The sequence below is a fragment of the Moschus berezovskii genome, chromosome 2 (assembly GCF_049115385.1).
Source record: "Moschus berezovskii isolate FMDL1 chromosome 2, NW_MosBer_1.0, whole genome shotgun sequence".
Classification (NCBI taxonomy): domain Eukaryota; kingdom Metazoa; phylum Chordata; class Mammalia; order Artiodactyla; family Moschidae; genus Moschus; species Moschus berezovskii.
The window spans coordinates 8216275-8241198 of NC_142461.1; the positions used below are offsets into that span (position 1 = coordinate 8216275).

The following is a 24924-nucleotide window of genomic DNA, read 5'->3' on the forward strand; positions in this document are numbered from 1 at the left end:
CTGCAGGGGACGGGGGGGGGGCGGTCTCCGAGACAGCGAGGTAGTCCTGGCCCTGCCTTCTTCCTCCTTGGCCATGGTCGGAGGGGTCCATCCTCTCCCACCCCTCCACCCCCAACCCAACACAACAACCCTGGAGGTCTGGCACTGGGATCCTCTGACACATCTCAGAGTGCTATTATTGTAACAAATCAGTCACAATTCCACGTTACAGTTAAATAGTATAGAAGACGGTTTACTGTACAAGCAAGTTGTGCATTAAAAACAAACACACCAAGCAAATTATAGTGCAAAGCAAGTTCCATCCCTCCCCCACCCTCTTCCCAGCCCTGGGACGGTTTTACGGAAGGTATGCGTATAGCAGGTATGGACACCTCAGCATGACAATATGTCACAACCAATCTGTACCCATCACCAATAGGCTTACAGTAACATGGTGCCCAAACCCCTTGATCCATTGTGCTTTCCGAGTCAGTGTGTTTGCCTCGTATGACTTTAAAGCAGCCTTGGAAGGACCCATTTTTACCAGCCCAAGCTGTCTGCACCCACCATGGGCACTGAAAAGCAGACTCAGCACGGCTGCCATCACTTTTAGTTGGGGACTGGGCAGGGGACGAGGGGTCAATTTATTTTCCGGACCCCGCCCCCACCAGGGCTTGGATATCAGGAAGCGGGTAGTCATCTGGGGAGGGGCTACAAAGTGCTGGGCCCTGGGGACCCAAGGGTGCCTCCCCCTGGGGCCCGTCTACAGCCACAGGGAACAAAGACACCAGGGCAGTGAATTCGTAGCTGCTTCCTGAGGAGGAGTGGGGAGCCTGCCACCCCCAGAACCTGCACCCCGCCTGAGGGAGTCGGTGAATCCCCCAGCAGCTGTTTTGAAGGGAGGAGACGTGCTTTTTTTCCAGAAGACAAACTGCAGCGAGGGGTTGAGTAGCACCACCAGAAGGACTTCCTAACCTGCCCGAGCGTGTGTCCCGTGTGCTTCTCTGGCGGTTGCTGCAGGCTGGGGTGACGGGCTGGCCAAGGGCTGTTACAGAGACAACCACCAAGGGGCACTTTGTGGAGGAGATTCCCACCTCCACAGATGGGGCCGAAAACAGTGACTAAATCCACATGCTGCCCAATGCTTCTAAGAGTTTTCTTGTCCTTTTCCACTTCTGCCCTTCTAGAATTAAAAAACAGAAACCTCAGGCGTGGGTTTCTTATGCCTTTCTAGAACCAGAACACTCGGACGTGCCTGAACCTGGGGGCCAGGACTGTCTTCCCATCTGCAAACTGTAGCACTTCCCATGAACAGAGCGGGGGCTGAGGTTGTCAAGCCCTTCACAGCTCCTGTGATCTGCCATCACTCAGCTGCCGTGCCCCAGCTCACACACTTTTGAGTAAACGCCTGAGCGCCCCAGACTGGATTCCAGCCTTTCACCAGCGCCTCCTTTGTTCCACAGAAGGGTTACCCTTTGGTGGCAGCTGGTGGGATGCTGCTCAAAGAATGGGACATCTTGAGGAAGTTTTGGGGGAGGACGGCTAACAACTCCACATCCTCGAGGGGGTGGGGGGAGTATCATTCAGTATCATGGGGCCTTCTCCTGTAAGGGACTGGGTGTCTGAAAATGTTTGAGAAACTTTTTCTAAAATCAGCTTTGACAACTGTTTTTTTTTTTTTTTTTTGCTGTTGTTCAAGACTGCTTTGGGAGCAGACTGTTTCAAGATGGAGGGTTGTATGTGACAGGTTGGGAGGTCTGACCGGGCCTTCTCAGGAGGCTGGGGGTCAGGGGTGTGTGCAGCTTGGCTGGACCTAGGTAGGACAGGGAGGCTGACATCTGACCCCATGATGACCCCTCACCCCAAGGTTTTCTGCTGGGCCTGTATGGTCCTGCTGCTCTCTCCAAAAATGCCAACACGGAGACCAGCCGAGGGGAAGAGGGCCCCTTCCCAGTCCCAACCGAGAAGAGAGAGCGAATGACTTGCATCGGTACAGTGCACGGAGGACCCGTCTGCAGGCGCCTGCCCTGGTGACAGGCCAGCCTGCTCTGGGGCCCCACGGGGAGCAGGGCTCCGGGCAGGGGTGGGGCGGGCCTGGGGTGTTCTCTTTTCATCTCTGCCGGTGGCTCCCCGGGGCCTCCGGAGGGGGTCCTTCCTCGTCCGTACCACGAGGAAGCCCCCCTTTCAGGGCTGCGGGAACCTTCCGGTTGGACTCAACTTATAAACGTGGAGGGAAGGGCTGCGCCCACAGGGTGAGGGGTCTCTGAGGAAGATGGTGAGAGGAGGTCTTTCTAGGTTCCGTGGATAAGAGCGCAAACCATGTGGGCAAATACCACCTCTTTGGGAAAGAGATGGTCTCTGTCCAGGGGGCCTGGGCCCCTGACAGCAGTGGGCGTAGCTGGGGACAACCAGGTCACCCTGGGCAGGGGGCGGGTGGCAGGAGGGGACTTCTCCCACAGGGACGTGGGATGAGATGACCAGGATCTGGGCTGGGGGCAGGGTCCTGGGGAAGGTCCCCACCCCTCTATACAAAGACGTGGTTCCGGGATGAGATGCTCTTAGAGCCGGCCATCAGCTCCGGGGCCGCACCCCAGGATGGTGGACCCATCTGGGGCCCACGACTGCCCCGGAGTGTTAAGTCCAGTTGGTGCCCTGAGCCTTCGAGCTGGGCCCGCCGCGCTTGTCTGGATGGTTCTTGGGGGATCCCCACCGCCGCGCGCCGCCGGCGAGAGCCGTCCACTCCGCCGCAGGCGGTCAGTAGGGCCGCCACACGGCCTCGTCCATGCGGCCGGGCGTGCTCAGCGCGGTGGGCGAGTTGCTGTGGCTGCCGTCGGCCTCCACGCCATCACTCTGGCCGCCCAGGCTGGGGTTCATGAGGTTGCCGGTGGCGACCGAGGCGGCGCTGCTGGTGCAGGAGGCCAGCATGCGGGTTGGGGAGCGGTCGCCCGCGCTGCTGCCGCCGCCGCCGCCCCCGGCCACCATGGAGAACTGGTAGGAGCCCGAGGACGCGCCGTAGTAGAGGTGGTAGGGAGACGGGTTGGCCTGGAAGGGCCCGCTCTGGTTCTGCGGGGCTCCCGGGTAGGGCGGCGGGAGGTAGGTGTGGTGGAAGCGGCCGGTGGCGGGCATGCTGGCCACGCTGAGGCTGCTGATGCTGGTGCCCGAGGGCGTGGCGCTGTACGGGAAGGCGGCTGACATGGCCCCCGGGTAATGCATCCGGGGGTCGGGGAAGCGGCTCTCCGTGAGGGGTGGCAGGAAGGAGCGGTCGAACTGGCGGGGGTCGGAGAAAGGGTTCAGTTCCGAGGTGCCTGGTGGAAGTGGGGGGACAGCAAGGAGAACTGGTCAGTCGCAGGCCGACGCCCCCCGCCCTCGTCCCGCCCGGGGACTCTTCTTCAAGAATGACCTTGGGCGACCAACCCCTGGTTGGTCCAGGGGTTAAGAATCCGCGTGCCAGGGCAGGGGACGCGGGTTCGACCCCTGGTCTGGGAAGATCTTGCATGAGCAAGGCTACTGAGCCGTCGAGCCACGGCTACCAAGCCCATGCTCTGCCAACAGAGAAGCCACTGCCGTAAGAAGCCTGCGCCCCACAAGGAAGAGCAGCCCTCACTTGCCACAACTGGAGAAATTCCACAGGTAGCAACGAAGACCCAGTGCAGGCAAAAATTTAAAAATAAGCTAATTTTTAAAGAAAGAAAGAAAAAAAGGATCTCAGGCTCTGGTTCATAGGTCTGTGTGGAGGACCCCCTGGGTTCTAGATCTGGCTCTGCTCTGACCCTTCTGGGCTGCTCAGGGGCTGGAGCCTGCAGACTCCACATCCAGCCCCCACCTGGGGACAGGTGAGAGCAGGAGTCTGGGCCGCAGGTGGCCGGGGCGGGCGAGGTCACCCACCGGGACAGGGAGAGGACAGGGAGGGGTTGTCTCTCTCCTCCCGGAGTCCTCGTCACAGCCTGGCCACGCAGAGGCCCAGCGAGGGGGTGAAGCTGGGCCCCCAGCTGGACTGTTGGTGTCGGGGACCCCAAGGACTGAGCTAGCACCGGCCACCCAGCAGCCTGGCCCAGCAGCTCCTGCCTCCCTCTCTCCCTCTGGGTTAAGCAAGAGCTGGGAAGACCTTGGGTGTGAAGAGGGTCTCTGGTGGTCCTGCGCGATAAGGAGTTAGCCCTGTTTTTTGCAGATAAACGGAAGAGGTGGAGAGAGAAAGACGGCTTCTCCTATGCTGCACGGAAGGGACTGGAACTTGTCAGGGGCTCTCTGCTTTCTGCTCCCACTGGGACGCAACCGTGTGCGTGCGTCCACCTCACCTCTCTGCTCAGCGGGACTCAGAGAGGCTACAGGAGCCGTCTGGCCTACATCTGAGGGAGCTGCGTCCACAGCGGCTCTGTCCTTCCCTGCCACCTGCCCTCACCCTGGGCCTGTCATCTCCAGGGCTGCCCGCAGGCTGGAGCTGCCTGATGGCCAGATGAGGGTGAGATGCCACCCTCACCTGCCTCCACAACAAAGTGAGATGGCACGTAGAGGGGTCTGGTGGCCTGGACTCTGCCCTCATTGCAGAGAGACCCAGTGTCCAGCCTAGGCCCTGCCCTGACTCCCCCAAGGGTCTGGCTCCAAGACGAGGGTATCCGAGCCTCTGCCTCACCTTTTGTAATCACAGACTCCCAAACCCTCAACTTCCCAAGAGGCTTCAGGAACGAGTCCAAATCCCTTAGTAGGAAACCTGAGACTCAGAGAGGGTGAGGCAGTTGCCGAAGGGTCACAAAGCAGCTTGGACCTGGCACAGAATCCTGGGGTTCTTGGTCCTGAGCACTTACACGTGCCCGAGGGGTAGCTGTCCCATCTCTGAGGCAGCACACTGGAAGTCAACTGTACCGTCTCCAAGCTCAGATACAGAGCTTAGTTCTGACACTGACTAGCTGTGTGTCCCTGGGCAAGTCACTTAACCTCTCTATGCATCGGGTTGTCCCACACGAAAAATGGAGATGATAACAGACCCTAGGGATTTAATACATGCAAAGTGCTGACACTGGGCACAGCGCAGGAGCTTGATGAGGGCCTGTGCAGCCGCTGTGGCTGTGACACCTCCCATTCTTGGAACCCAGGAAAACCGGCCCATTTGGGGCCTGACAAAGATGAGCCCCTGACCCTGGTCCCTCCTTGTACCCTGGCCACAGGGGTGACTCCGGGGGCGGGGGGCAGGTGAGCTCCCAGCAGCTGTTCCACTGAGAAGTCAGTCTGTCCCCAAGCCCTTTGTCCACCAAAAACTAGGGGCCAGAGAGGACTCAGGAGGTGTCCAGCCCTTCCCCTGGCCAGCTGCAGGTGGGCACTGCTTGCAGGGCCTGAGGCGCAGCTGGGATAAGAGCTGCAGGTGCTCTGAGGTTTTGCTTTCCCAGATCTGCCTGAGGCGCTGTGTGGCCTCAGATAACACCTGAAACCTCTCTGGGCTTTGGGGTCTCCCCGGCTCAGCTGGGGGTTGTTTCTCAGCAGCAGGCTCTGGTCCTGGACGTGGACCAGAATGCGACGTTGCACCCAGGCTCCAGGTTGGGAAGAGTGTGTGGGGTGAGGGTCCGGGAGACTGGGGTCTTCTGGCACACCTGGTACCCTCCCTAACAGATCCCTTGACTGGTCAGTGCTGCCCCGAAGCCTAGGGGGTCAGGGGAGCCTGGCTCCTGTCCTCACCTCCAAACCCTGGGGGAAAAGTCTTGTGGGCATTGCCTGGCACCCCCAGAAGAGCCGAGCATGAGGCTAACAGCTTGCTCTGAGCACAGGGAAGTGAGTGCTGCCCCTATGATAAGGAAGACTTTTTTCAAAACAAAGGGAGCCCAAACAGGGACCCCAGGATGCTGTGACAGGATCACAGTCTGGGAAACACAGGGGCTGTGCCGGGTGGGCCTGGGTGTGTGTGGCCCTCGGAGGGTCCTGAGGGCTGCGGGCAGGCCTGCCTGGATCTGCCACCATCCCCTCCCGTCTCCCTCCCAGGGCAGGGTGGTGGGGGGGGCATCTGCCCTCAGCACCCCTCAGCTCCTGCCCCCCACCCAACCCTCACCCCCTCCAGCCCAGTAGCCCCAGGAAACCCGAGCTGGCCAGGCCGCTGTCGAGCAGCCAATCCCAACACTGGAAGGAAATGTTTATTTTCTTCTTCAAATTGCCCCAGCTGCTGCATGGTGGCTGAATGAGGCCTTTGAGCTGTGAGAAGCCCCCATTGTGGGCGGCCGCAGCCAGGGGGCTGGGGGCTGGGGTATGGGAGGGTTGGGGCCTCAACACTGCTTGCCAATGACCAAAGTTGGGGGGTCAAAGCTGTTAATAGGAACCAAGAGGAGTGGTGGTGAGGGTGCCCTGAAGAGGACCCTCAGGATGGAGTCTGAAGGCAGAGATCTGTCCCACCAGGAGGGGAGGGTCAGAAAGAGAGACTCTCCAAGCCTGGCTCTGCCAACACCCTCTCTGTGGGGAAGAAAGACAGATACCTCCTTCTTCCCACTTTAGAGATGAGAAAACCGAGGCTCAGAGAGGGGAAGTAACTTGCCTGAGATCACACAGCCAGCGCCTGGCAGAGCCAGAACTCCTAGCCAGGTCTATCCGACTACAAAGGTCAGGTTCCTTCCCTGGTCTTGGGTGTCGGGAGCCCTTCCTCTCACTCCAAAGGGGTGGGGTGAGGTCAGCCGGTGTCCCACACAGGCCCGACCTCCTCTCATCCCAGGCTCTGGGGAGGCAGGGCCTCTGCCTGCTGCTGGGACAGACCTGGCCCTCTGGGACCAGACAGGGGTGAGCAGGTCTGTCTCAGACTCCGTCAGGTACTGCTTCCCAAGCCATGTCCATATAGCTGGAAAGTGTGGTTCTCCTTCCTTGGGAGCCACTGGCTGGGACACCAGTCTGTGCCCACCTGCTGGGGTCCAGGGGCCCCTGGCTGGGCCCCAGCTCCACCAATGGCAGAAGGCCTGATATCTTAGACCACTTTACCTGCACAAAGGACGGCCGGAGGGTGACAGAAACACAGACAGCTTCTGGGTAGGGGTGGGTACGAGCCCAGAAGACCTCCCCCTGCCTCCTGAGCTCCAACCCCTCCACCCAGGCTCAAGAGTTGCTGAGTGTCTCAAAAGTGGACAGCCTCTGGCCCAGAGCTGCAGGACAGGGGTGGGGGGACCCCTCCCCACCTTTGGGGCTCAGCAGGGCCAAGGCCCAGCTCCCCAGGCCAGAAGGGAGGAAATTTCTCTTCATGCCAGGGGGCTTCATCAAGTGCTTCAATGTGGCATCATGCCTGGCACACATGGCCAGGGCTGAGGGCAGGGCCTCCCTTAACAGAGAGACCCAGTAGGGACCCACCAGGCCCTCAGAAGTACAGGAGGGCTCCCAAGGGCAGTGCTGTGGACTTTTGAATCTGGCCAGTGATGGTCTGTGTGACCCAAGGGTGGCCCTTCACCTCTGAAGCCTCAGTTCACGCATCTGCCAAACGGGATTCAACCAGGTCCCAGAGGGCCCAGAAAGGATGCACACCCGCGGCGCCTGACGGCAGCCGGCCCACCCACCCCGGTCCAGCGCTGGGGATGAGCGTGCTTCGTCCCCGCCTCGCTTGAGGGTCAGCCGTGCACTCAGCCCCCTGCACCCCATCCTACTGGTCAAGAGAAACTGGAGAGCAATATTCATCATCCAACCATCCACGGAGCCCCTGCTGCGCGCCAGGCCCCATACACCTGGACGGTCCGCCTGAGACCAGGGATCCCACGTGCCTGCCGCATCCATCCGGTCACGGAGGAGAGACTCCATCCCGTGCCTCCGCCCAGAGCCCGCCCTCCTCCTCCTCCCTGTCTGGGAAGTCTCTGGGTCGGTGGGGACCTTTCTTAGGTGAAAGTTCGGTGTCCCTCCAGGGCTACAACCTCACTTGACAAAGTTTGTCTGAGCACAGTGAGATCATCTGAACATCACCCCAGGACCGGGCAGAGGCATCCACCAACCACCTTGCTTTCAGATGAGAAAGGTGAGGTTTGGGGGCCCACCATGTTGTCGGGAGACAGGTGTCTGTCTCAGGCTCTTGGGGCAGGTCCTGTCCAACTCCAACAGGCACGCTGGGGGACCAATGGCTATTTCCCGCAGGGGACAGGGAGATCCTGGAGGGGCAGGGAAGGGACTGTGTCTGCCTATTCACATTGATCCTTGAGGCCGGGCACTGTGACGGCACAGGGAGGGTGGCAGTATCTATTTGCTGAGTGAAGAAGGAAGGGCTGAGCCCAGGACCGGGCCGAGCAGGCCCTCAGAGCGGGAGGAGTGCCAGAGCAAGTGGGCACCTGTGCTCCATCCTAAGACGAGGGCGATGCAGTCAAGGACCTTCCGATGAGCTTCCGGCCTGAAGCAGAGGGACCACGCCCAGGCCCCCACCCACCTCCTCCGCCACAGTCCCTGCTGGGTGACATACCTTGGATGGGGGTCTGGGCCTGGCTGCCGAAGTGGCTGGTGGTGCTGAGCGAGCTCCGGGGGCTGGGTGTACTGGGCGTCACCCGCATGCGCAGACGTTCCAGGTCCCCGAAGCGGTCGGGGAACGCCTTGGTCTGGTCCTCCAGCTTCTGCCGATGCCCTGCAGAACATGGAGCCCGTGAGCAGCTCATCCTCGAGAGTCTCGGGGTGGGGGTGGGGTAGGCAGAAACGCCTCGCTCCGTTGGGAAGTTCTCCGTGCGATCTAACCTTAGGCCTCTGCAGGGAGAACCCACAGGCCGTCAGCAATCTCTTTTCTGAACAGAGAGCAGTCAGTACAGGCCGCCCTGCGGCTGCCATGATCTTACCCTGACCTTCTGATGCCACAGCTGAGGCTCGGAGAGCTTCCAGGCCACACAGCCAGAGAGTTGTGGAGTCAGGATCTGAACTTGGGAGTTCAACTCAAAGCCCGAGACCTATACCTCTGTGTTACACTTTCAAAAAAAGTATTTACTTTTACTTATTTATTTGGCTGTGTCGGGTCTTAGCTGGGGCATATGGGACCTAGTTCCCTGACTAGGGATCAAACTCTGGCCCCTGCATTGCGAGTGTGGAGTCTTAGCCACTGGACCACCAGGGAAGACCCTATGTTACTTTTTGGCAGAAGGGAAATCTGAGGCAACAGGCATGCACAGGGGCTCAGGCAGGCTCTGTGGGAGGCAGGGAGAGAACCCAGGGATGGTACCACTCTCTGTCCCCTGCATTCCCTGCCCCCGCCCCCAGCATTTCCATCGGCAAGAGGGATGGGACAAGGCCCAGAATGGGAATGCTGGCTCCTCCAGTCCAGAGCTACCTGGGAACCCCCAGCACATGCCTTTTCCCCTCTGGGCCTCAGACAGGAGGGGAAATTCACCAGGATGCCAGCAAGTGCTGTGGGCACTGTGTGAGGGGCCAGACTTCCATCTTTGTCCAGAAGCTGGGGACAGGGGGATCAGTGCACCTGCTTGGGGCATTGAGCTTGGAGAAACCACCAGCATTTTCCAGGATTCTTCTGCCATTACCACACAAGAAGGACGCCAGCCTCATCTCCAAGACCCTGGAGGAGCTGGCAGGGTCAAGATGGCCGTGCCGCTGCCTTTAAGCAGCCAGTTAAGGCCACCCTCAACCCTTCTTGAATGACATCAGGCTTACAGGGACCACCCCCTCACACACACACATGCACAACTTTTTCAGTTACTCATTTTACAAAAAATTTCACAAGCAACACGTGAACATCTACAAAAAGAAAAGCATTATAGGTAAGGCTAACGGCTCCTCTGACCCACCCTGAATCCTGCCCAGAAATCCCCAAGTGATCAATTTGGAGGTCTTTCTTTCCAGGCCTTTTTTAGGGTTTCATGTGCATGGAAAATACAGAGCAAGTTTTTCATGGAACTTTCTTGAATGGTCTCAGCCTGGTTGTATCATTCTGTAACTTGCTCTTCCATAGCCCACCTGGGTGCTGCTACTGCTGCTAAGTCACTTCAGTCATGTCTGACTCTGTGTGACCCCATAGACGGAAGCCCACCAGGCTCCCCCTTCCCTGGGATTCTCCAGGCAAGAACACTGGAGTGGGTTGCCATTTCCTTCTCCAATGTGTGAAAGTGAAAAGTGAAAGTGAAGTCGCTCAGTCATGTCTGACCCTTAGCGACCCCACGGACTGCAGCCCACCAGGCTCCTCCATCCATGGGGTTTTCTAGGCAAGAGTACTGGAGTGGCTTGCCATTGCCTTCTCCCCACCTGGGTGGGGGCCCCTCAATTTCCTTATCTGATAAATGGAGACAGTACTCCCACCTCAGAGAAACCACAGTTTCCGCAAAACCTCGGGAGCCCACCCTGGGGCATGGTGAGGAGCCATGAGTGGGGCCTGAGTGGCCTCACTGAGCCCATGCGTGTCCCTCGTTCCTGCTGAGGCAGGTAGGCTGGCCTGGTCCTCTTTCTATAAGACAACACAGCTGCGGCTCAGAGAGGTAAAGAGGCTTGCCTGAGGTCACACAGCGAGGAAGTGGGGAGGATTTTCCAGACCTGGGATTCTTGGAAAAGAAGTGTGGGGAATGGGCTGGGGGAGAAGAGAAGGCTTGCCTGAGTCCTGGGTGTGCAGTGACATGAGGAATTTTCTAGCTTGACAGAGAAAGAAGACAACCGTCTCCGAACATGGCCCCCACCGGGGGCCTGGGAAAGTGCGACGGGGCTCTTCACTGCTGCTGGGAACGAGGGGACAGAGCTGGAGGCTGCATAATGGGCCTGATTCCTGATTTTCAAAATGAGGATGCAATGGATTCTGGTACCCACAGACCCCCAGGCTGGCTCCACACCCCTGACACCAGCTCACATAGGCATCTGAGAGCCCTGAGGAATGGAACCGGTTGTCCTGGGGGCCATAGTGGGCTCAGCAAGCCACCAAGAACCAGGGAACCCAATTTCTCCTCCAAGGAGGGCCCAGGTCCAGGCCCATGGCACACATGACAGCCAAAATGAGCCCACGTGACACCAGCCAGGTGCCACTATTGCCTCCCAGGACCCCTGGAAACAGGAAAAACGTGGGCTGGGGTGAGTTTGGCTGGAGCTGAGGCTGCAAACTCAGATGCCTAAGAGGACCAGGCAAGTCTCATAATGAGGCAGATGGGATGGGTAGGGACTGAGGCAGACTGGAGAGGGGGGCCTTGTAGAAGCGGCAGTTGCCATCCAGCCCAGCTGACTGGCGCCCCGATGGCGGTGGGCCCAGTGTTGCCAGTTTCCAGTTTCCCAGAAGCCATAAACCTGCTTTTCTGTGAAATCTCCCATATTATATATGTCGGCGATTAACCCAAATACTGAAACGTGAGAGTCACTCCGTCATGTCTGGCTCTGTGCAACCCCGCGGACTATATACAGTCCATGGCATTCTCCAGGCCCGAATACTGCAGTGGGTAGAGCTGTTCCCTTCTCTAGGAGATCTTACCGCCCCAGGACTCAAACCGGGGTCTCCTGCATTGCAGGTGGATTCGTAACCAGCTGAGCCACCAGGGAAGCCTGGCAGACTGAAAACAACAATGACGACGACAAAATAACCCACTTGGCAGAAAGTGTCCTGCTCAGGGGTTGCCAGTTTGCAGCCTCCAAGTCTGAGGTTTCATTTTCTGGTTGGCTGTCTAACATGAGCCATCGGGGACCGACTAATGGACAGCCCTGGGGACAGGGTCTCTAAGGGAGTGCCACAGGGCTCAGCCTTGGTCCTGGCAGGCCAGCGCTCTTGCCCTGGCTGCTGCGGCCACTGGAGACGGCAGGGTGATGTGGATTAGCTGGATCATGAATGCATTCAGAACAATCTCTACAGGCAGGAAGCCGGCTGGATAGATGTGGAGACCGCAGACTGACCTGACAGCAGCTCGGGTGCAAAGGATCCGGGTGTCTTAGTCAACCACAAGCTTGAAGTGAGCCAATGGGGCTGCACAAAAGCTAGTGCAAAACCTCAGGCCTTGCTGTTATTGTCGCCGGCGGATAGAGTCCTGTTTCTGAGTCACACTGAGCACAGAGTGTTTACAGAGATGCCTGCGGGCCGACGGAAGGAGGGTGGGGTTCACAGCCCGCCTGGGTTCAAGGACAGCCCGCAGCCGCGCTCAAGTCACACCCCTTTCCCCCACCCAAGCCACAGTGGGAGGGCCACACGGAGCCCTTGTGGGTCGCGGCGCCGACCAAACAAGGTCTCGGATGCTCTCCACCCTCCCAGGTCACTGTCCACTGTGTGGTCACTTCTACCCCAGCTCACACCGAAGGAGTCAGGATTGTCCTCTCCACTTGGAGACAGGGACACTGAGGCCAGGACGGCGAGTCCTGTCTGGGACACAAAGCCAGGCTAGCAGAGCCAGCGCCAGCACCCAGACCCCTGACCCCAAGTCCAGTGCTCCTTCTCTGGACACTTCCCTTTCGTCTCCATTGTACAGATGGGGCCACTGAGGCTTCAAGATGAACCCTACGCTGAGTGACTGGTCTGGGATATAAAGCAGGTAATGTGGCCCTGGAGCACATGCTCCAACCACATGCTACCCTACTTTGGCGGAGGGCAGACTTCCTGGAGAGGAGTTTTCACAGCACGTGGGGGAACCGCTTCCGTGTTGCTGTGGAACCCCCAAGTCAAAGCCTGGGAGGGGCGAAGGGGTCCCCAGGCGGCTCCATGGGGCCAGGGCGCCAGAGAGTCTCAGAGCCACGGGCCCCAGCCTTCACACTGGGAGCAGAACGGAACTCCCTGCGCCCGAGGAAAGAAGATGGGCCTTCAGAATAGACCTCTTTCATTCCGCCGCCCACAGTGAGAGCTGGGGGCGGGGAGCCCTGGCCCAGTTCACCGGGTCACCAGGGGTCCAGCGCCTTCACACTGGGACTCAGTTTCCCCTCTGTACACAGTGCTCCCCGAGGCCCCTCCAGCTTCGAAAGTCCCTGACTTTAGACTCCAAAAACTAGCCACTGGCCAGGAAGCGGCCCCAGAAGGAAGGGAGGCAGGGGTCGCTGGCTCGGGGCCCCTCCGTCTGCTCCTTCCGCTGCTGTTTGCGGGGTTTCTCTAGTCTCTGCCTCACACACTTCAGGGCAGCAGCTCAGGTACAGCCCCTGTCAGGAGTCTTCCTGTCCTTTGGGGCTCAGTCCAAGAGCCCCCAGGCTCCTCTAGGAAGCCCCCTTCTCCTAGCATGGAGCCCCACAGCTCCTCCGCAAGGCTACGAGCAGCAGCTAGCAGGAAGGGAAAGGAAAACGGCAGCGGATGCTCACTGAGCGCTTTCTCCGCTGCAGGGTCTCAGCAGCTGCCACACTCTGCCTTGTTTCACCCGCGTCATCCCCGTGGCAGGGGCTAGGGAGGGGGGAGGTGTCCACCACTGTCCCTAGTACACAGGTGAAGAAACTGAGGCTCAGAGAAGGCCAGTGACATGCTCAAGGTCACACAGAGGCACCTGGCCATCTTGCCTTCCTGGAGCCCACTCTGTAGGGAAGGAGCCTGGGTTTGCACAGTCAGGGGGGATCCAAACGGTTGGCTGTTAGGGCCCAGCCTAGGCCCAGGGCCCAGTGCTGCTCTCTGCAGGTGCAGGAGGATGGGCCCGGGAAAGGGAAGATGAGATGGTCTCAGTGGACCCCAGCAGGAGCCCCGCCCTGCTCTGAAGCCCGGTCCAACCTTCTAAACTCACACCCTGCTCTAACCCCCAAGTCCCTCTCCTCCCTCTGGGCCTCGGTTTCCACACCTGTCGAGTGGTTATCATACTGTCTAAGCCCTGGGATGAGGCTGAGCCAGAGGAGGGGCCCCAAGTGTTTCCGAACAGAGGGAGGATGGGACACTGGGGGAGGGCGACCCTCCTTGCCATCTGGACCTGGCGGCCTGACCCCCTGCAAGCAGCTGGGCTCAACTCACTGAGGGCCCCTCCGAAGTCACCTCGATCAGGGCTCTGACCTCGTGTGTGAGCCTCCAGGGCCCAGTGACCCGGGGCCTGTCCCAGGTAGCTCTCATCCACTGGTGACTGGGGCAGGTCACTCTCTCTTCTGGGCCTCTGGTGTGTCATCTGTGAAACAGAGCTCACACTCTTAACTCCTGAGGGTGCAGACAGGCTGGGGAGAATGAAACACCCGGCCTGGTCTTGGCCCTCAAGATTCACAGCTCCTCTTCAATGATCTAGTCAGGGGTGGGGGGAAGTGTTGGGGGGAGGTGTATGCATGCAGCCTCACAGGTGTGTGAGAAGGATCAGAGTTGGGGGATGAACACTGGATCCCGGACAGGTGACTCACCCGGGGTTCACAGCAGCAGAAGTCTGAGAACCAGGCTGGGTTCCAGCAGGGGTGGAGGGGCCTCCCTTCTCTCTACTCCCAGGCATCGCTCGTCCCTGGGATGACACGGGTCCTCAGGGACTGCCAGGGACCTGGTGCTTCCAGGGGGAAACCCAGGGGCCATCAGGGCCATCCCCCTGCCTTCACCCTGGCCTAACACAAGCCCCCTGGGACAAGCGTGGCAACCACATGAACAGACATTTTCAATGGGCCGCGCACTGTGCTAGGCAGGCCACACGTATCATCTCCAAGGGCGATGATGATCCTCTGGGAGGCTGCTACCATCACACCCATTTTCCACATGGGAAAGTGGAGGCACATGGCGAAGGGCAAACCCGGAAGGGTGAGCAGGGTGCATGGAGCTCAGCTGCTAAGGTGTTGGCTTCCCGAGACCTCCGAGAGAGAGGACAGCTGGGCTCCTTGGCAGCGAGGCTGGACTGGCAGGAGGCCAGCTCCGTGTCCTGCCATGGAGGGGGCGAGGAGGGCAGCAGGCCAACCGGAGCTGGGAGCCAGGAGCAGCAGCGCTGGGTGGGGCCGTGGGAGAGGCGCGGTCTGCGGGCGACAGTGTGGGCCCCAGCCACAGGGCCCTTCTGCCATCTGAAGCCTCTCGGCCACCTCGTCGGCCACCCGGCCCGGGCCTGGTGCGGCCACAGCTCAGACACAGCGGCCACTGTCTGCCCGGCTGCACGGGTGGGGCACCCGGGCCTGAGGCCCGCTCTGTGGCCTGTCAGGAGATTTACACCCGGCTCTTAACAGCCGCGCGGCATCGCAGGCGGGTGCTCGGCCTGGGGTGGTCCGCTGTGAATTGGCCCCCTGTGAGCAGATGAAAGCCGGTCGGCGGCTGGGCACAGAAGCGGGCGGGTGGGCGAGGGGCCACAACTGGGGCTTCCAGCGGCCTGGGCCTGATTAGGGGGGAGCCCCGGAGGTCTGAGGTTAACCCCTTCCGACCTGCTGGGCGCACTCCCTGGGGGTGGATGGGTGGGAACTGGGAGCTGGGACCCTGATGGGGGGGGGTGGAGCACAGGAGGTCTGAGGTTAACCCCTTCCTGCCTGCTGGGTGCACTCCCTGGAGGTGGGCATCCTGGGCACCCCTCCAGTGCCCACACCTGGAGTGGAGGATGGAACCGTGGCGACCTGAGGTTGGCGGCCGGCTCAGGGTCACTTGGCTTGCCTATGCTGTCTCCAGCTCCCAGCCGCCCCCGTGGCTATCCGCTCACCTCCTTCGGGCCTCTGCTCCAACATCACCTCTTCAGAAGGTGACACTTCCCTGTGGGACCCAGCCCTGCTCACTCCGCCCCTCCCCCAGCTTCGGTTTTCTCCACTGGACTTCTCACTACCAGAAATCTAACTAGCTAAATCATTTGTTTTACCTCGTTTATCCATTCAACAAGTATCTACTGAACACCCACGACGTGCTCACGTCTGTGTTCCAGGGTCTACACCAATGTCTGGCAAAGTGAAGGACCACCCCCCACCCCTGCGGTGGCGGGGGCACAGACAGTAACCAGGGAAAATGAAAAATAGGTGAAATCAATGAGTGGGCTATAGAGCATCTTAGAAGGTGACAAGTAAAACGAAAGCCAGGAAGGTTAGGGGAACGGGGATGTCTGTGCGTCTAGGGGTGTCAGGACAGGCATGCCCAGGTAGAGGGAACAGCAGGGCAAAGGCCAAGAGGCCAGACCGTGAAGCTGCCTACTTCAATGACGGGTCAGCAGGGCAGGGCGGCCAGAGTAAGGTAAGCAAAGAGGAAGGTGGAGGGGTCCTTGTCACACTTTAGATCCGGGCTTCACGGCCGCAGTGATAGCAGCTTGACTTAGCATCTCTCCCCACCCGAGTGTGTGAGACCCGGGAGGGCCAAAACCTGCTCTGTTGGCTTCAGTGCAGCCTCCTCAGTTTCCAGAACAATGCCTGATACACGGTCGGGCCCCAGGAAAGTAGTATTAGTTGAAATTATCCCATGGATATTTGGGGGAAGAAAAGACCTGACCCCCCCCATCCCCCACAGGCAAGATGGGCCCGTGCCTCAATGAGGAACCTGTGCCCCACCCTCCCAAGTGTGTGTTACTTGCTCAGTCGTGTCCCACGCTTTGCGACCCCATGGACTGTAGCCCGCCAGGCTCCTCTGTCCTTGGGATTTCCCAGGCAAGATTACTAGAGTGGGTAGCTGTTTCCTTCTCCAGTGGACCTTCCTGATCCAGGGATCGAACCCGGGTCTCCTGCATTGCAGGCGGATTCTTTATGGCCTGAGCCACCAAGGAAGACCTCCCAGGTACACTACCGAGCCTGGGAGACAGGGTGAGTGGTTCCCAAGCTGTGGTCCAGCCCAGGCCCGCTCGAGCACGACCCTGCCTGCCACCGTGTTTCAGGATCCTGCTCCACCGGCTTCTTAACCAGCCCCTGGTGACTCTCAGGGACACCAGCCCTGAGAACCTCGGAAACCAAGGCCACACGGGCAGGAAGCCACCAACCAGCCTTCAAACCCAGCCGGCCACCTGGCTGCAGACTGGGCACGCTCTGTAGGGCAGCAGAGGGGAACGACCTGGCCACAGAACCCACAGCTGGGCCTCGGGGAGCCGCACGGCGCCCGCGCCCCGGCTCCCAGGACCAACCTCGACTCCCATTCCTCCCCACAAAAGGCTCAGCCCTCACATGGGGTTGGCGGGGCGGCGGGGGTGTGTGGTCCCAAAGCAGGAGAAAACCCGGCGAACATCCATCAGGAGAGTCTTGAGAGCCAGTCAGCCACAGACTAATGCAACGCTCACAGCTCCCCACAGCACAAGCTAATGCCATCTCCACCTTACAGATGAGCACACTGGGCTTGGAAGCCCCTTCCACGTGGCCCTGGCTTCCCTGAGCCCCAGGCTGGAGCCCCAAGGATGTACCGAAGCTCACCCTGGGGCAAGCAGCTTAGTCTGCCGGCCTGTCTCCTCCTGGGGTAGTCGAGGATCAATTAAGAGACTCTGGGGGACTTCTCTGGCAGTCCAGTGGTTAAGACACTTCCACTGCAGGGGGGCGCAGGTTTGATCCGTGGTCTGGGAACTGAGATCCTATGTGGCGCACAGTGCGGCACCCCGACAAAAAGAGAGAGACTGCAAAGGGCCTGGCACCCAGGGAGTGCTCGCTGACCGAACGCAGCTGAGTCGGCCTCTGACCACTTACAGGAGGGGAAATGGAAGCTGAGAGAGGCAGCGGCGGCGTCCAAAGGTGGCAAAGTGTAGGCCAGGTTAGAGTTGGAAACAGGGGTGCTGGGGAGACCCACCCTGAGGGCCAGGCGGGCCACCTCCCACATCCGCCCTTTTCTATAAATGAGCTTCTGCTAAGATCAGAGGGTGGCAGAGGACAAGACGGTTGGATGGCATCACCAACTCAATGGACATGAGTCTGAGCAAACTCCTGGAGACAGTGAAGGACAGGGAAGCCTGGCGTGTGCTGCAGTCCATGGGGTTGCGAAGAGTTGGATATGACTTATGTCTGAACAACAACCAAGATTTTGTTTCAAGGAACTGCTTTAAAACCACTGATCTGGCCCACACTGACTTGCTTCTGACTCCAGGGTCGTTCAGAGCCCAGCTTCGTTCCCTTCCTCTTGCTGCCTCCAACTATGCCATCCCTGTCCTGACCAGCTTACCACAGGAAGGGGCTGTCTCAGGTGTGGGAGACCTAGGGAGAGATGAGCAGACAAGGACTCGACTGGGGGCTCAAGGGCAGAGAGCTGAGCCTCCTCCCTCATCCAGTGGCGTCAGTCGGGGACGGTGGGCAGCTCTGGGCTGGTCAGGGCTGAACACAGAGGGTCCGGGCATTGGACCCTTCCGGAATCTGAGGGATCCAGGCATTGGCTGGATCCTGGAAGCCTTCCCACCAAGCTCCCAGTCCCCTGACCGCCTGCCTCTATGCATGGAAGCTCACCGCTTTATGCAGTGGTTCCTCAGTGCTCAGCATCATGCTGAGCCCAACCGTGGCTCCCAATCATCCTGATTCGGCCCCTGGAGACTTACTAAGATAGCACCTCCTTCATCAGAGACTCAATACCTCTATTACTATGACCTGGGTTTCTCAGCAGCCACCTTGCTGCTGACCAGAAAGGTTCAACCATCAACCAATGGTGGTGGTGGTGGTGGGAGTATGGGGAAGCCAGACAACAAGGATTAACAGACACCAGGGATCCAGAGACTCACAAGGACCCTCCCTCTGCTACAGCCAGGTACTATCCACATGCCATCACTGGCCAGCAGGCTGGGAGGTATCATCCCACTTCCTGGAGGAGGCAGCCGAGGTGCAGAGAGGTCAAGGACTGCCCCAAGGTCCCCTGGCCAGGCAAGCCAGGTCAGAATCTGCTCTCGTACCGTGCACCTGTGGATCACAAGGGCTTCCCAGCCATCACCGTCTGGAGACGTTGGGGGTCACTGACCCGGTTCACAGATGACAAATCCAAGACCGAAAAGGAGACAAGACTTCTCTTGGGTCACAAAGCCCAGGCCACAGCCATGGGCCCGTCCACATCTAATCCCCGAAGGAAGCAATCAGCAGGGATTTGGCCAGGGCAGGTGCCAGCTGGGAGGTGAATAACTTGGGCCTGATGATCAGGAGCCTGGGTGGGCGGAGGGGCGGGGGTTGGAGGAGGTGGCCTTGAGAAGCCTGCAGGGAAACACTTCCAGGGCTGCAAGACCAGCTCTGAGCCCTTTCCTGGTAGCCAGGTGCTGGTGTGGGCTAGATAGATCGGGGGGCCAGGCCTGATTCCCAGAAAGGGGGAGTGGCCCAGGGCCAGGCCTGGGTGGTCCTCACTGATGTTGCCCTTGCACAGCCATAGCCCCTTCCCAGCCTCCTTCCTCAGGCCCATTCAGGCCTGGAATTGGAACTGAAAGCTACCAGGGCACCTCCCTACACCTAAGACAGTGTGAGGCCCTGGCCAGGTTCTCAACATCCCTAGGGCTGGATTCCTCCTCCTGGGAACCCAGTGACCCTCTGGTTCAGAATCCCATGAGACAAGAAATGTGAGAGGGTTTTCTAAACTGTATAGGGCCATAGCAACAAAGAGAAGGACACGGCAACTCTCAAAACATCGATCCTGCCATAGGTCGGGGCCAGTTCACATAAGAGCTCCGCTCTGCGCTCCGGAAGCAGCCCAGTGCAGAGATGACCGGCTGCTTCTTTGCTTCATTCATTCAGGAAGCACAGGTCTCTGGCCCATGGTGGCGGCTGCCCCTCCGGTTTCCCTAATCTGAATCTGAAACTCTCAGTCATCCAGCAGGCAGAAGCAAAGAAACAGAAACCCTCTTTGATGCTAAAATGCATGGATGCCCTGCTCCCTGCAGAGAACATTTGCGGAATCAGATCTGCATTCCTGATCTCAAGAGGTGGGTCCTGGGGTCAGACTGTCTGGGCTCTGTGAGACTTAAGTCACACACTGAGATTCAAAGGAAGGGTTTCCAAGAAGGGGATGTGACCCCACACCCTGGGCAGCACCTGTCTCGTGTGCTCCCTCCCTTCCACACTGGCAGAGGAAGCTGGGGTGCAGTCAAGCCCACCTTGCCCCATCTCCACCCCAAACACACACCTCCCTCTCTGCAGTCTCTTCCATCCTTTCTTCTCCACATTCCCCCATCGACCCCTCAGTGGGCAGTCAACCCTCGGGGTGGCAGGGTGGGGGTCAAGTTGATTCCATCACCTCCCCTCTGCAGCCTGGCTTCCTAAGCCCCAGGCTAAGCACCGGCACACAGGGCAGGGAGGCTGGGGTGCAGGGTGGAGTGGGAGGACTGCATTCCCCACGGCTCCAGGGATCCAGTAACATCTGCCTGACCCTGGTGACCCCACGGGGTCCTCCTCCCCAACCCAGCCGGCTCAGTGGCTTTGGCACTTACGTCTTGGCTCCCGGGGTCCGTCCACAGTCACTTTGATGGCGCGATGGTAGGTGGCCACTTGCGTGGGGTTGGTGAACACGGTGATGGTCAGCGTGAAACTCTTACCTGGGGGGGGGGAATAAAGGCAGGAGGTTGGCACCAGGAAGCTATTCACAATAGCCTGAAGGCCTCATCTTCCAGAAGGGCCGGGTCTCTCTCCTTTGACCCCCGGGGCAGAAGAGAGAGATCTGGGTGAAATTCAAGCTGCTGGGCTCGGCATTCAAGGCCCCCTGGAGGTCTGGTACCCATTTGATCACATTCCCCATACCCTGTGTTCTGGCCACCCTGGCTTATTTCTTCCCTGTTTTTCAGCCTTTGTGCTATTCCTCAGAGACTCTCAGGATTTTGGGGTGGGGAGTTAGGATGCTGCTGCTGCTGCTGCTAAGTCACTTCAGTCGTGTCCGACTCTGTGCGACCCCATAGACGGCAGCCCACCAGGCTCCCCCATCCCTGGGATTCTCCAGGCAAGAACACTGGAGTGGGCTGCCATTTCCTTCTCCAATGCATAAAAGTGAAAGTGAAGTCGCTCAGTCGTGTCCGACTCTTCGCGACCCCATGGACTACAGCCTACCAGGCTCCTCCACCCACGGGATTTTCCAGGCAAGAGTACTGGAGTGGGTTGCCATTGCCTTCTCCCGGGAGTTAGGATAGGTACATGTTTTTTCCTGAAAATAATTAATAACCTTTAGAGAAAATTTTGAGAATACAGAAAATATAAAAAAAGAAGAAATCACCCACAGTTCCACTAGCCAGAGAGAAACACTATTAACATTTGAGTGTTCTCTCCTGCAATCCTTTTCGGGAGAGTGTATGTTTTTACACAGTTGTAAAAATGACACTGAAGTAAATATTTCCATACCCTCTTCTATTTTTCTGTCCCCTTAACATCACATCATAAGCGCTTATGTCATTGAAAAGTGTTCGTAAACTTCATTTTTAGTGGCTGCAGAATACTCCCACTCGTGGAAGCCTCATCTTTTATTCATCCGTCTCCTTATCTTGGGTATTTATGCTGCTGCTCATTTCTCACTGGCGTACGCAACTGGGGCTTGAAAAAGGACTGATTTGGGAGCTACAGACATTTCGCTTGTAGACACAACTGTTATTTCCAGAACTTTGTTCTATTTTTACATAGACATTTGGCCCCAAAGTCTCCATTCAAAATTCCTGAGGAGGGAAAAAAAAACTTTAAAAATCATGATTTTTGTGTTACCGTTTAAAATAAAAGGAAAATGACCTTCTGTTTATAAAAATCTTTGTCTACACCTCTGCTTATTTCCTGAGACTAGACTCCAGGCAGTGGTGAGTGATTTCATCGCATCAGAGGGCTGAGATGGGTTCAGGGGCACTGATCTCTCCAGTGAGATGACTCTCCAGAGAGAAGCGTGCTGATCAGCGTGGGGCCGGGTCTACTGTGATGTCAGCATCTTCATGACCAAGTCTATCAAGGCGGGAGATCTCTGTAACGCTCTTAACTTCAACACCTTTGTTCTATTATTAGTGAGAAGGAAACGTTTTATATGTTTATCATCTGTCCTCATCCAACGGTCTTCCAGAGTTTTAAGGTTTTAATGCTTTCAAACACACACACACACACCACTCTCTAGCAAGCTTCTTAACACTTTCCTTGTCCTGTTTGTGGCAATCGGTTTCCCACTTCACTGGCCCTTACATTTCGCTTTCTGACTCTGAGCTGATTTGCATTTTCAGTTCTACCTCTTGATTTGTGACTGCTCCTGTCTTTTCATGTTTGGGGAGGTTTCCCCGTGGAACAAGCAGATAAAGGGTGCTTTCGATCAATATCATCCTCTCTACCTCCTACGTTGTTCTTTGATTCTTCTAGGGATTTACTGGTTGGCCTGGTAGAAGGTAAAGGTTTTTCCTCAAAGGGCAACCCGATTTTCCCAGCACCTTTTCTGAAGTTGGGAGTCTCCTTTCCTGCCCTGCTCTCTATTACCATCAAAGTCTCCACGATATATGAGGTTGGAAGGTGGGGGGGTGCGCGAGGATCGCTGATCCCCAAGTCACACTGGCCTCCTTCTGCTCTGCCTCTGAGCACCCCTACCTCCGGTCCCCAGTTATGGGCCTGGGGACTCCCCAAGGGCAGGGGCCGATGGCTCTGTGCACCTGCATCCCCCAGAGCTGTCCTCGCACTCTCAACACCCATCCAGGACAGGCAGACCCGATTCCATACTCCCACTTCACAGGTGGGAGACAAAAGTTTGAGGGGTGTGGGTTGCGGGGAGGAACCAATAGCTAGCTTAGCATGGCTGGTACTTGACGATTCAGTGATGGGAGTGAAAATTCCAGCCCCAGAAACAGGACAACCCAGAGCAAAAGAAGACAGCCATAAAAAGGAACAAAACTGTGCCTTTTGCAGAGACATGGATGGACCTAGAGACTGTCACACAGACCGAAGGAAGTCAGAAAGAGGAAAACAAATAGCATGTATTAGCACATATATGTGAAATCTAGTAAAATGATGCAGGTGAACCTATCTGCAAAGCAGACACAGAGACACAGACAAAGAGAACACACGTATGGACACCACAGGGGAAGAGTGGGGGGATGGACTGGGAGATGACGACCGGCATATACACACCACTGCGCGTGAGACAGAAAGCGGAATGAGGAGACCCTGCTGCACAGACAGGGGGCCCTGCTCAGCGCTCCGCAGTGACCTAAACGGAAAGGAAAGCCAAAAAGAAAAGAGAGGGGCTACACGCACACACGTGGCTGACTCCCTCTGCCCCACAGCAGGAACTAATACAGCGAGTAAAGCAGTTACGTGCGTGTTAGTCGCTCAGCCCTGTCTGACTCTTCGTGATGCCATGGACTGCAGCCCACCAGGCTCCCCGTCCACGGGATCTCTCAGGCAAGAATACTGGAGTGGGTGGCCATTCTCTTCTCCAGGGGATCTTCCCCATCCAGGGATCGAACCCGGGTCTCCTGCATTGCAGGCAGATTCTTTACTGTCTGAGTCACCAGTTCAGTTCAGTCGCTCAGTCCTGTCTGACTCTTTGCGACCCCACGAGTCACAACCAGGAAAGCCCCTAAAAGCAAAGATACTCGGATAAAAAGAAAAGAAAAAAAGAAAACCAGTCAGGCTGCTGGGGCCATACCAAGAGCCTGGGAGTCAGTGTGTGTGTGTGTGTGTGTGTGTGTGTGTGTGTGTGTGTGTGTGTGTGTGTGTGTCTGTGAGTGTGTGTGTGTGTGTATGAGGGAGCAGGGAAAGGGTAGTGGTTTAAATTGAGGTGTGACTCAAACTGGGGCAGAGAGGGGCCTCTCTGGAGGAATTTTCCAGAACGGGCAGCTGGAGGCAGGGATGGAAATGCACCTGCATCTGACCTGGCGTTCTGGGCCAGAGAAACCAGCCTGGCCCCTCACTCTCAGACCACAGGGGCACTTTCCATGGCTTCTGGAAACAGAGTGTGCAGAAAGTCTCTTGGCCTCAGGCTCTCCGGCCACCCCTTCCCAGGGACCCTTTCACCCACTACTGCTTCCTCTCATTCTGAGGTCCGTTCCCTGCTGGAGCCTCTCCCCAACCAGTCAGGCACTCTCCAGAGGCCCCTGGGCTTCTGAACCTCCCATCACCTCCCTGGTGTGGTTCAGGTGGCCAGCCCAGAGCCGCTGGGCTGCGGGGTCCCTGCACTCACCAGATCACTGAGGCCCTCTGTTTTTAACCTCACTTCCTTCAGGTCATCACTGAAAAGTCACCCTCCCAGGGAGGCCCTCCCGGGTCACTTCATCTAAAGGAGGCATTTTTATCCTGGCACGCCTCTTAGAATTGAGCGGGCTTGAGAAGTGCAATAGAAAAAAAAACAAGAAAAGGACAACAACTGTATCTTCCCTAGCCTCCACCTGAAATGTAGCATCTCTCTGAAGGATGAACGTAGGCAACAAATCACAGAGGCATGACAGCAGTCTCCGTGACCTTGTCGCCAACAGACGTCACAGATATTAACGTATCACGTTACAGACGGTGCAGATTTCTTTAAGTATCTTTTGTGCTCGTCACAACTTCAAAGTCACAGTCGTCATCAAACCCACTGCTAGATCTTGCTATTTAACATGCTAACAAGACAGCATATTTATCACATTTAAAAAAATGTCTTGCTAACTATGTTTTAATATAATTGGCTTTCATCACCATCCTTTGCATTTTATTTCATTTCATTCTTTTTTTTTCAAGGTCCACTATCTAAAAAATTTATTTTTAATTCGAGGATAATTGCTTTGCAATATTGTATAAATGTCTGCCATACATCAACATGAATCAGCCGTAGGTATACATATACCCCCTCCCTCTTGACCTTCCCTCCTACCTCCCGCTCCATCCCACCCATCTAGGTTGAAAAACACTATTCTGAGACTGTTAAAGGGGTTCCTGGAGCGATGAAAGGTTAAGAAGCTCACTCTGAAGCATCATAGACCTTCCCACTTCCACTTGCTAGGCTTGAATTTCCTCCTAGGGCTTTTTACTGATAATCATCCATCTACTTGTTTATTTAATTTTGTCTCCCTCTACTAGATGAGATGGTTGAAAGGCATCATCAACTCAATGGACAGGAGCAAACTCTGGGAGATAGTGAAGGACAGGGAAGCCTGGCGTGCTGCAGTCCATGGGGTCGTAAAGAGCCAGACACAACTGAGCGACTGAACAACAAGTAGATAATACGCTCTGTGGGGGCCGAATATTTGTCTTCTTCATTGCTCTGTCCCCAGCCCCTAGGACAGCATCTGGCACAAAGCACGTGCCCAATAAATGTTTGTGAAATGAATTAAGGGCTGAGGTTACTGCTCCCATTTTACAGATGAAAAAACTGAGGCTCACAGCAGG

The 24924-nt window shown here is 57.3% G+C and overlaps 1 protein-coding gene across 3 annotated transcripts in view; it reads right to left on the reverse strand.

Moving 5' to 3' along the window:
* Window positions 1–208: 208 nt before the first annotated feature.
* RUNX3 (RUNX family transcription factor 3) overlaps window positions 209–24924 on the reverse strand; it is a 65053-nt gene continuing 40337 nt past the window's right edge. For all 3 annotated transcript variants that reach the window (XM_088843600.1, XM_088843596.1, XM_088843595.1), the window contains 3 exons: window positions 20046–20150; window positions 8375–8533; window positions 209–3284 (listed from right to left, as the gene is read on the reverse strand). In XM_088843600.1, the coding sequence (XP_088699726.1) occupies window positions 2734–3284; window positions 8375–8533; window positions 20046–20150 (815 nt within the window). In that variant the 3' untranslated portion in view covers window positions 209–2733. The remainder of the gene's footprint in view (window positions 3285–8374; window positions 8534–20045; window positions 20151–24924) is intronic.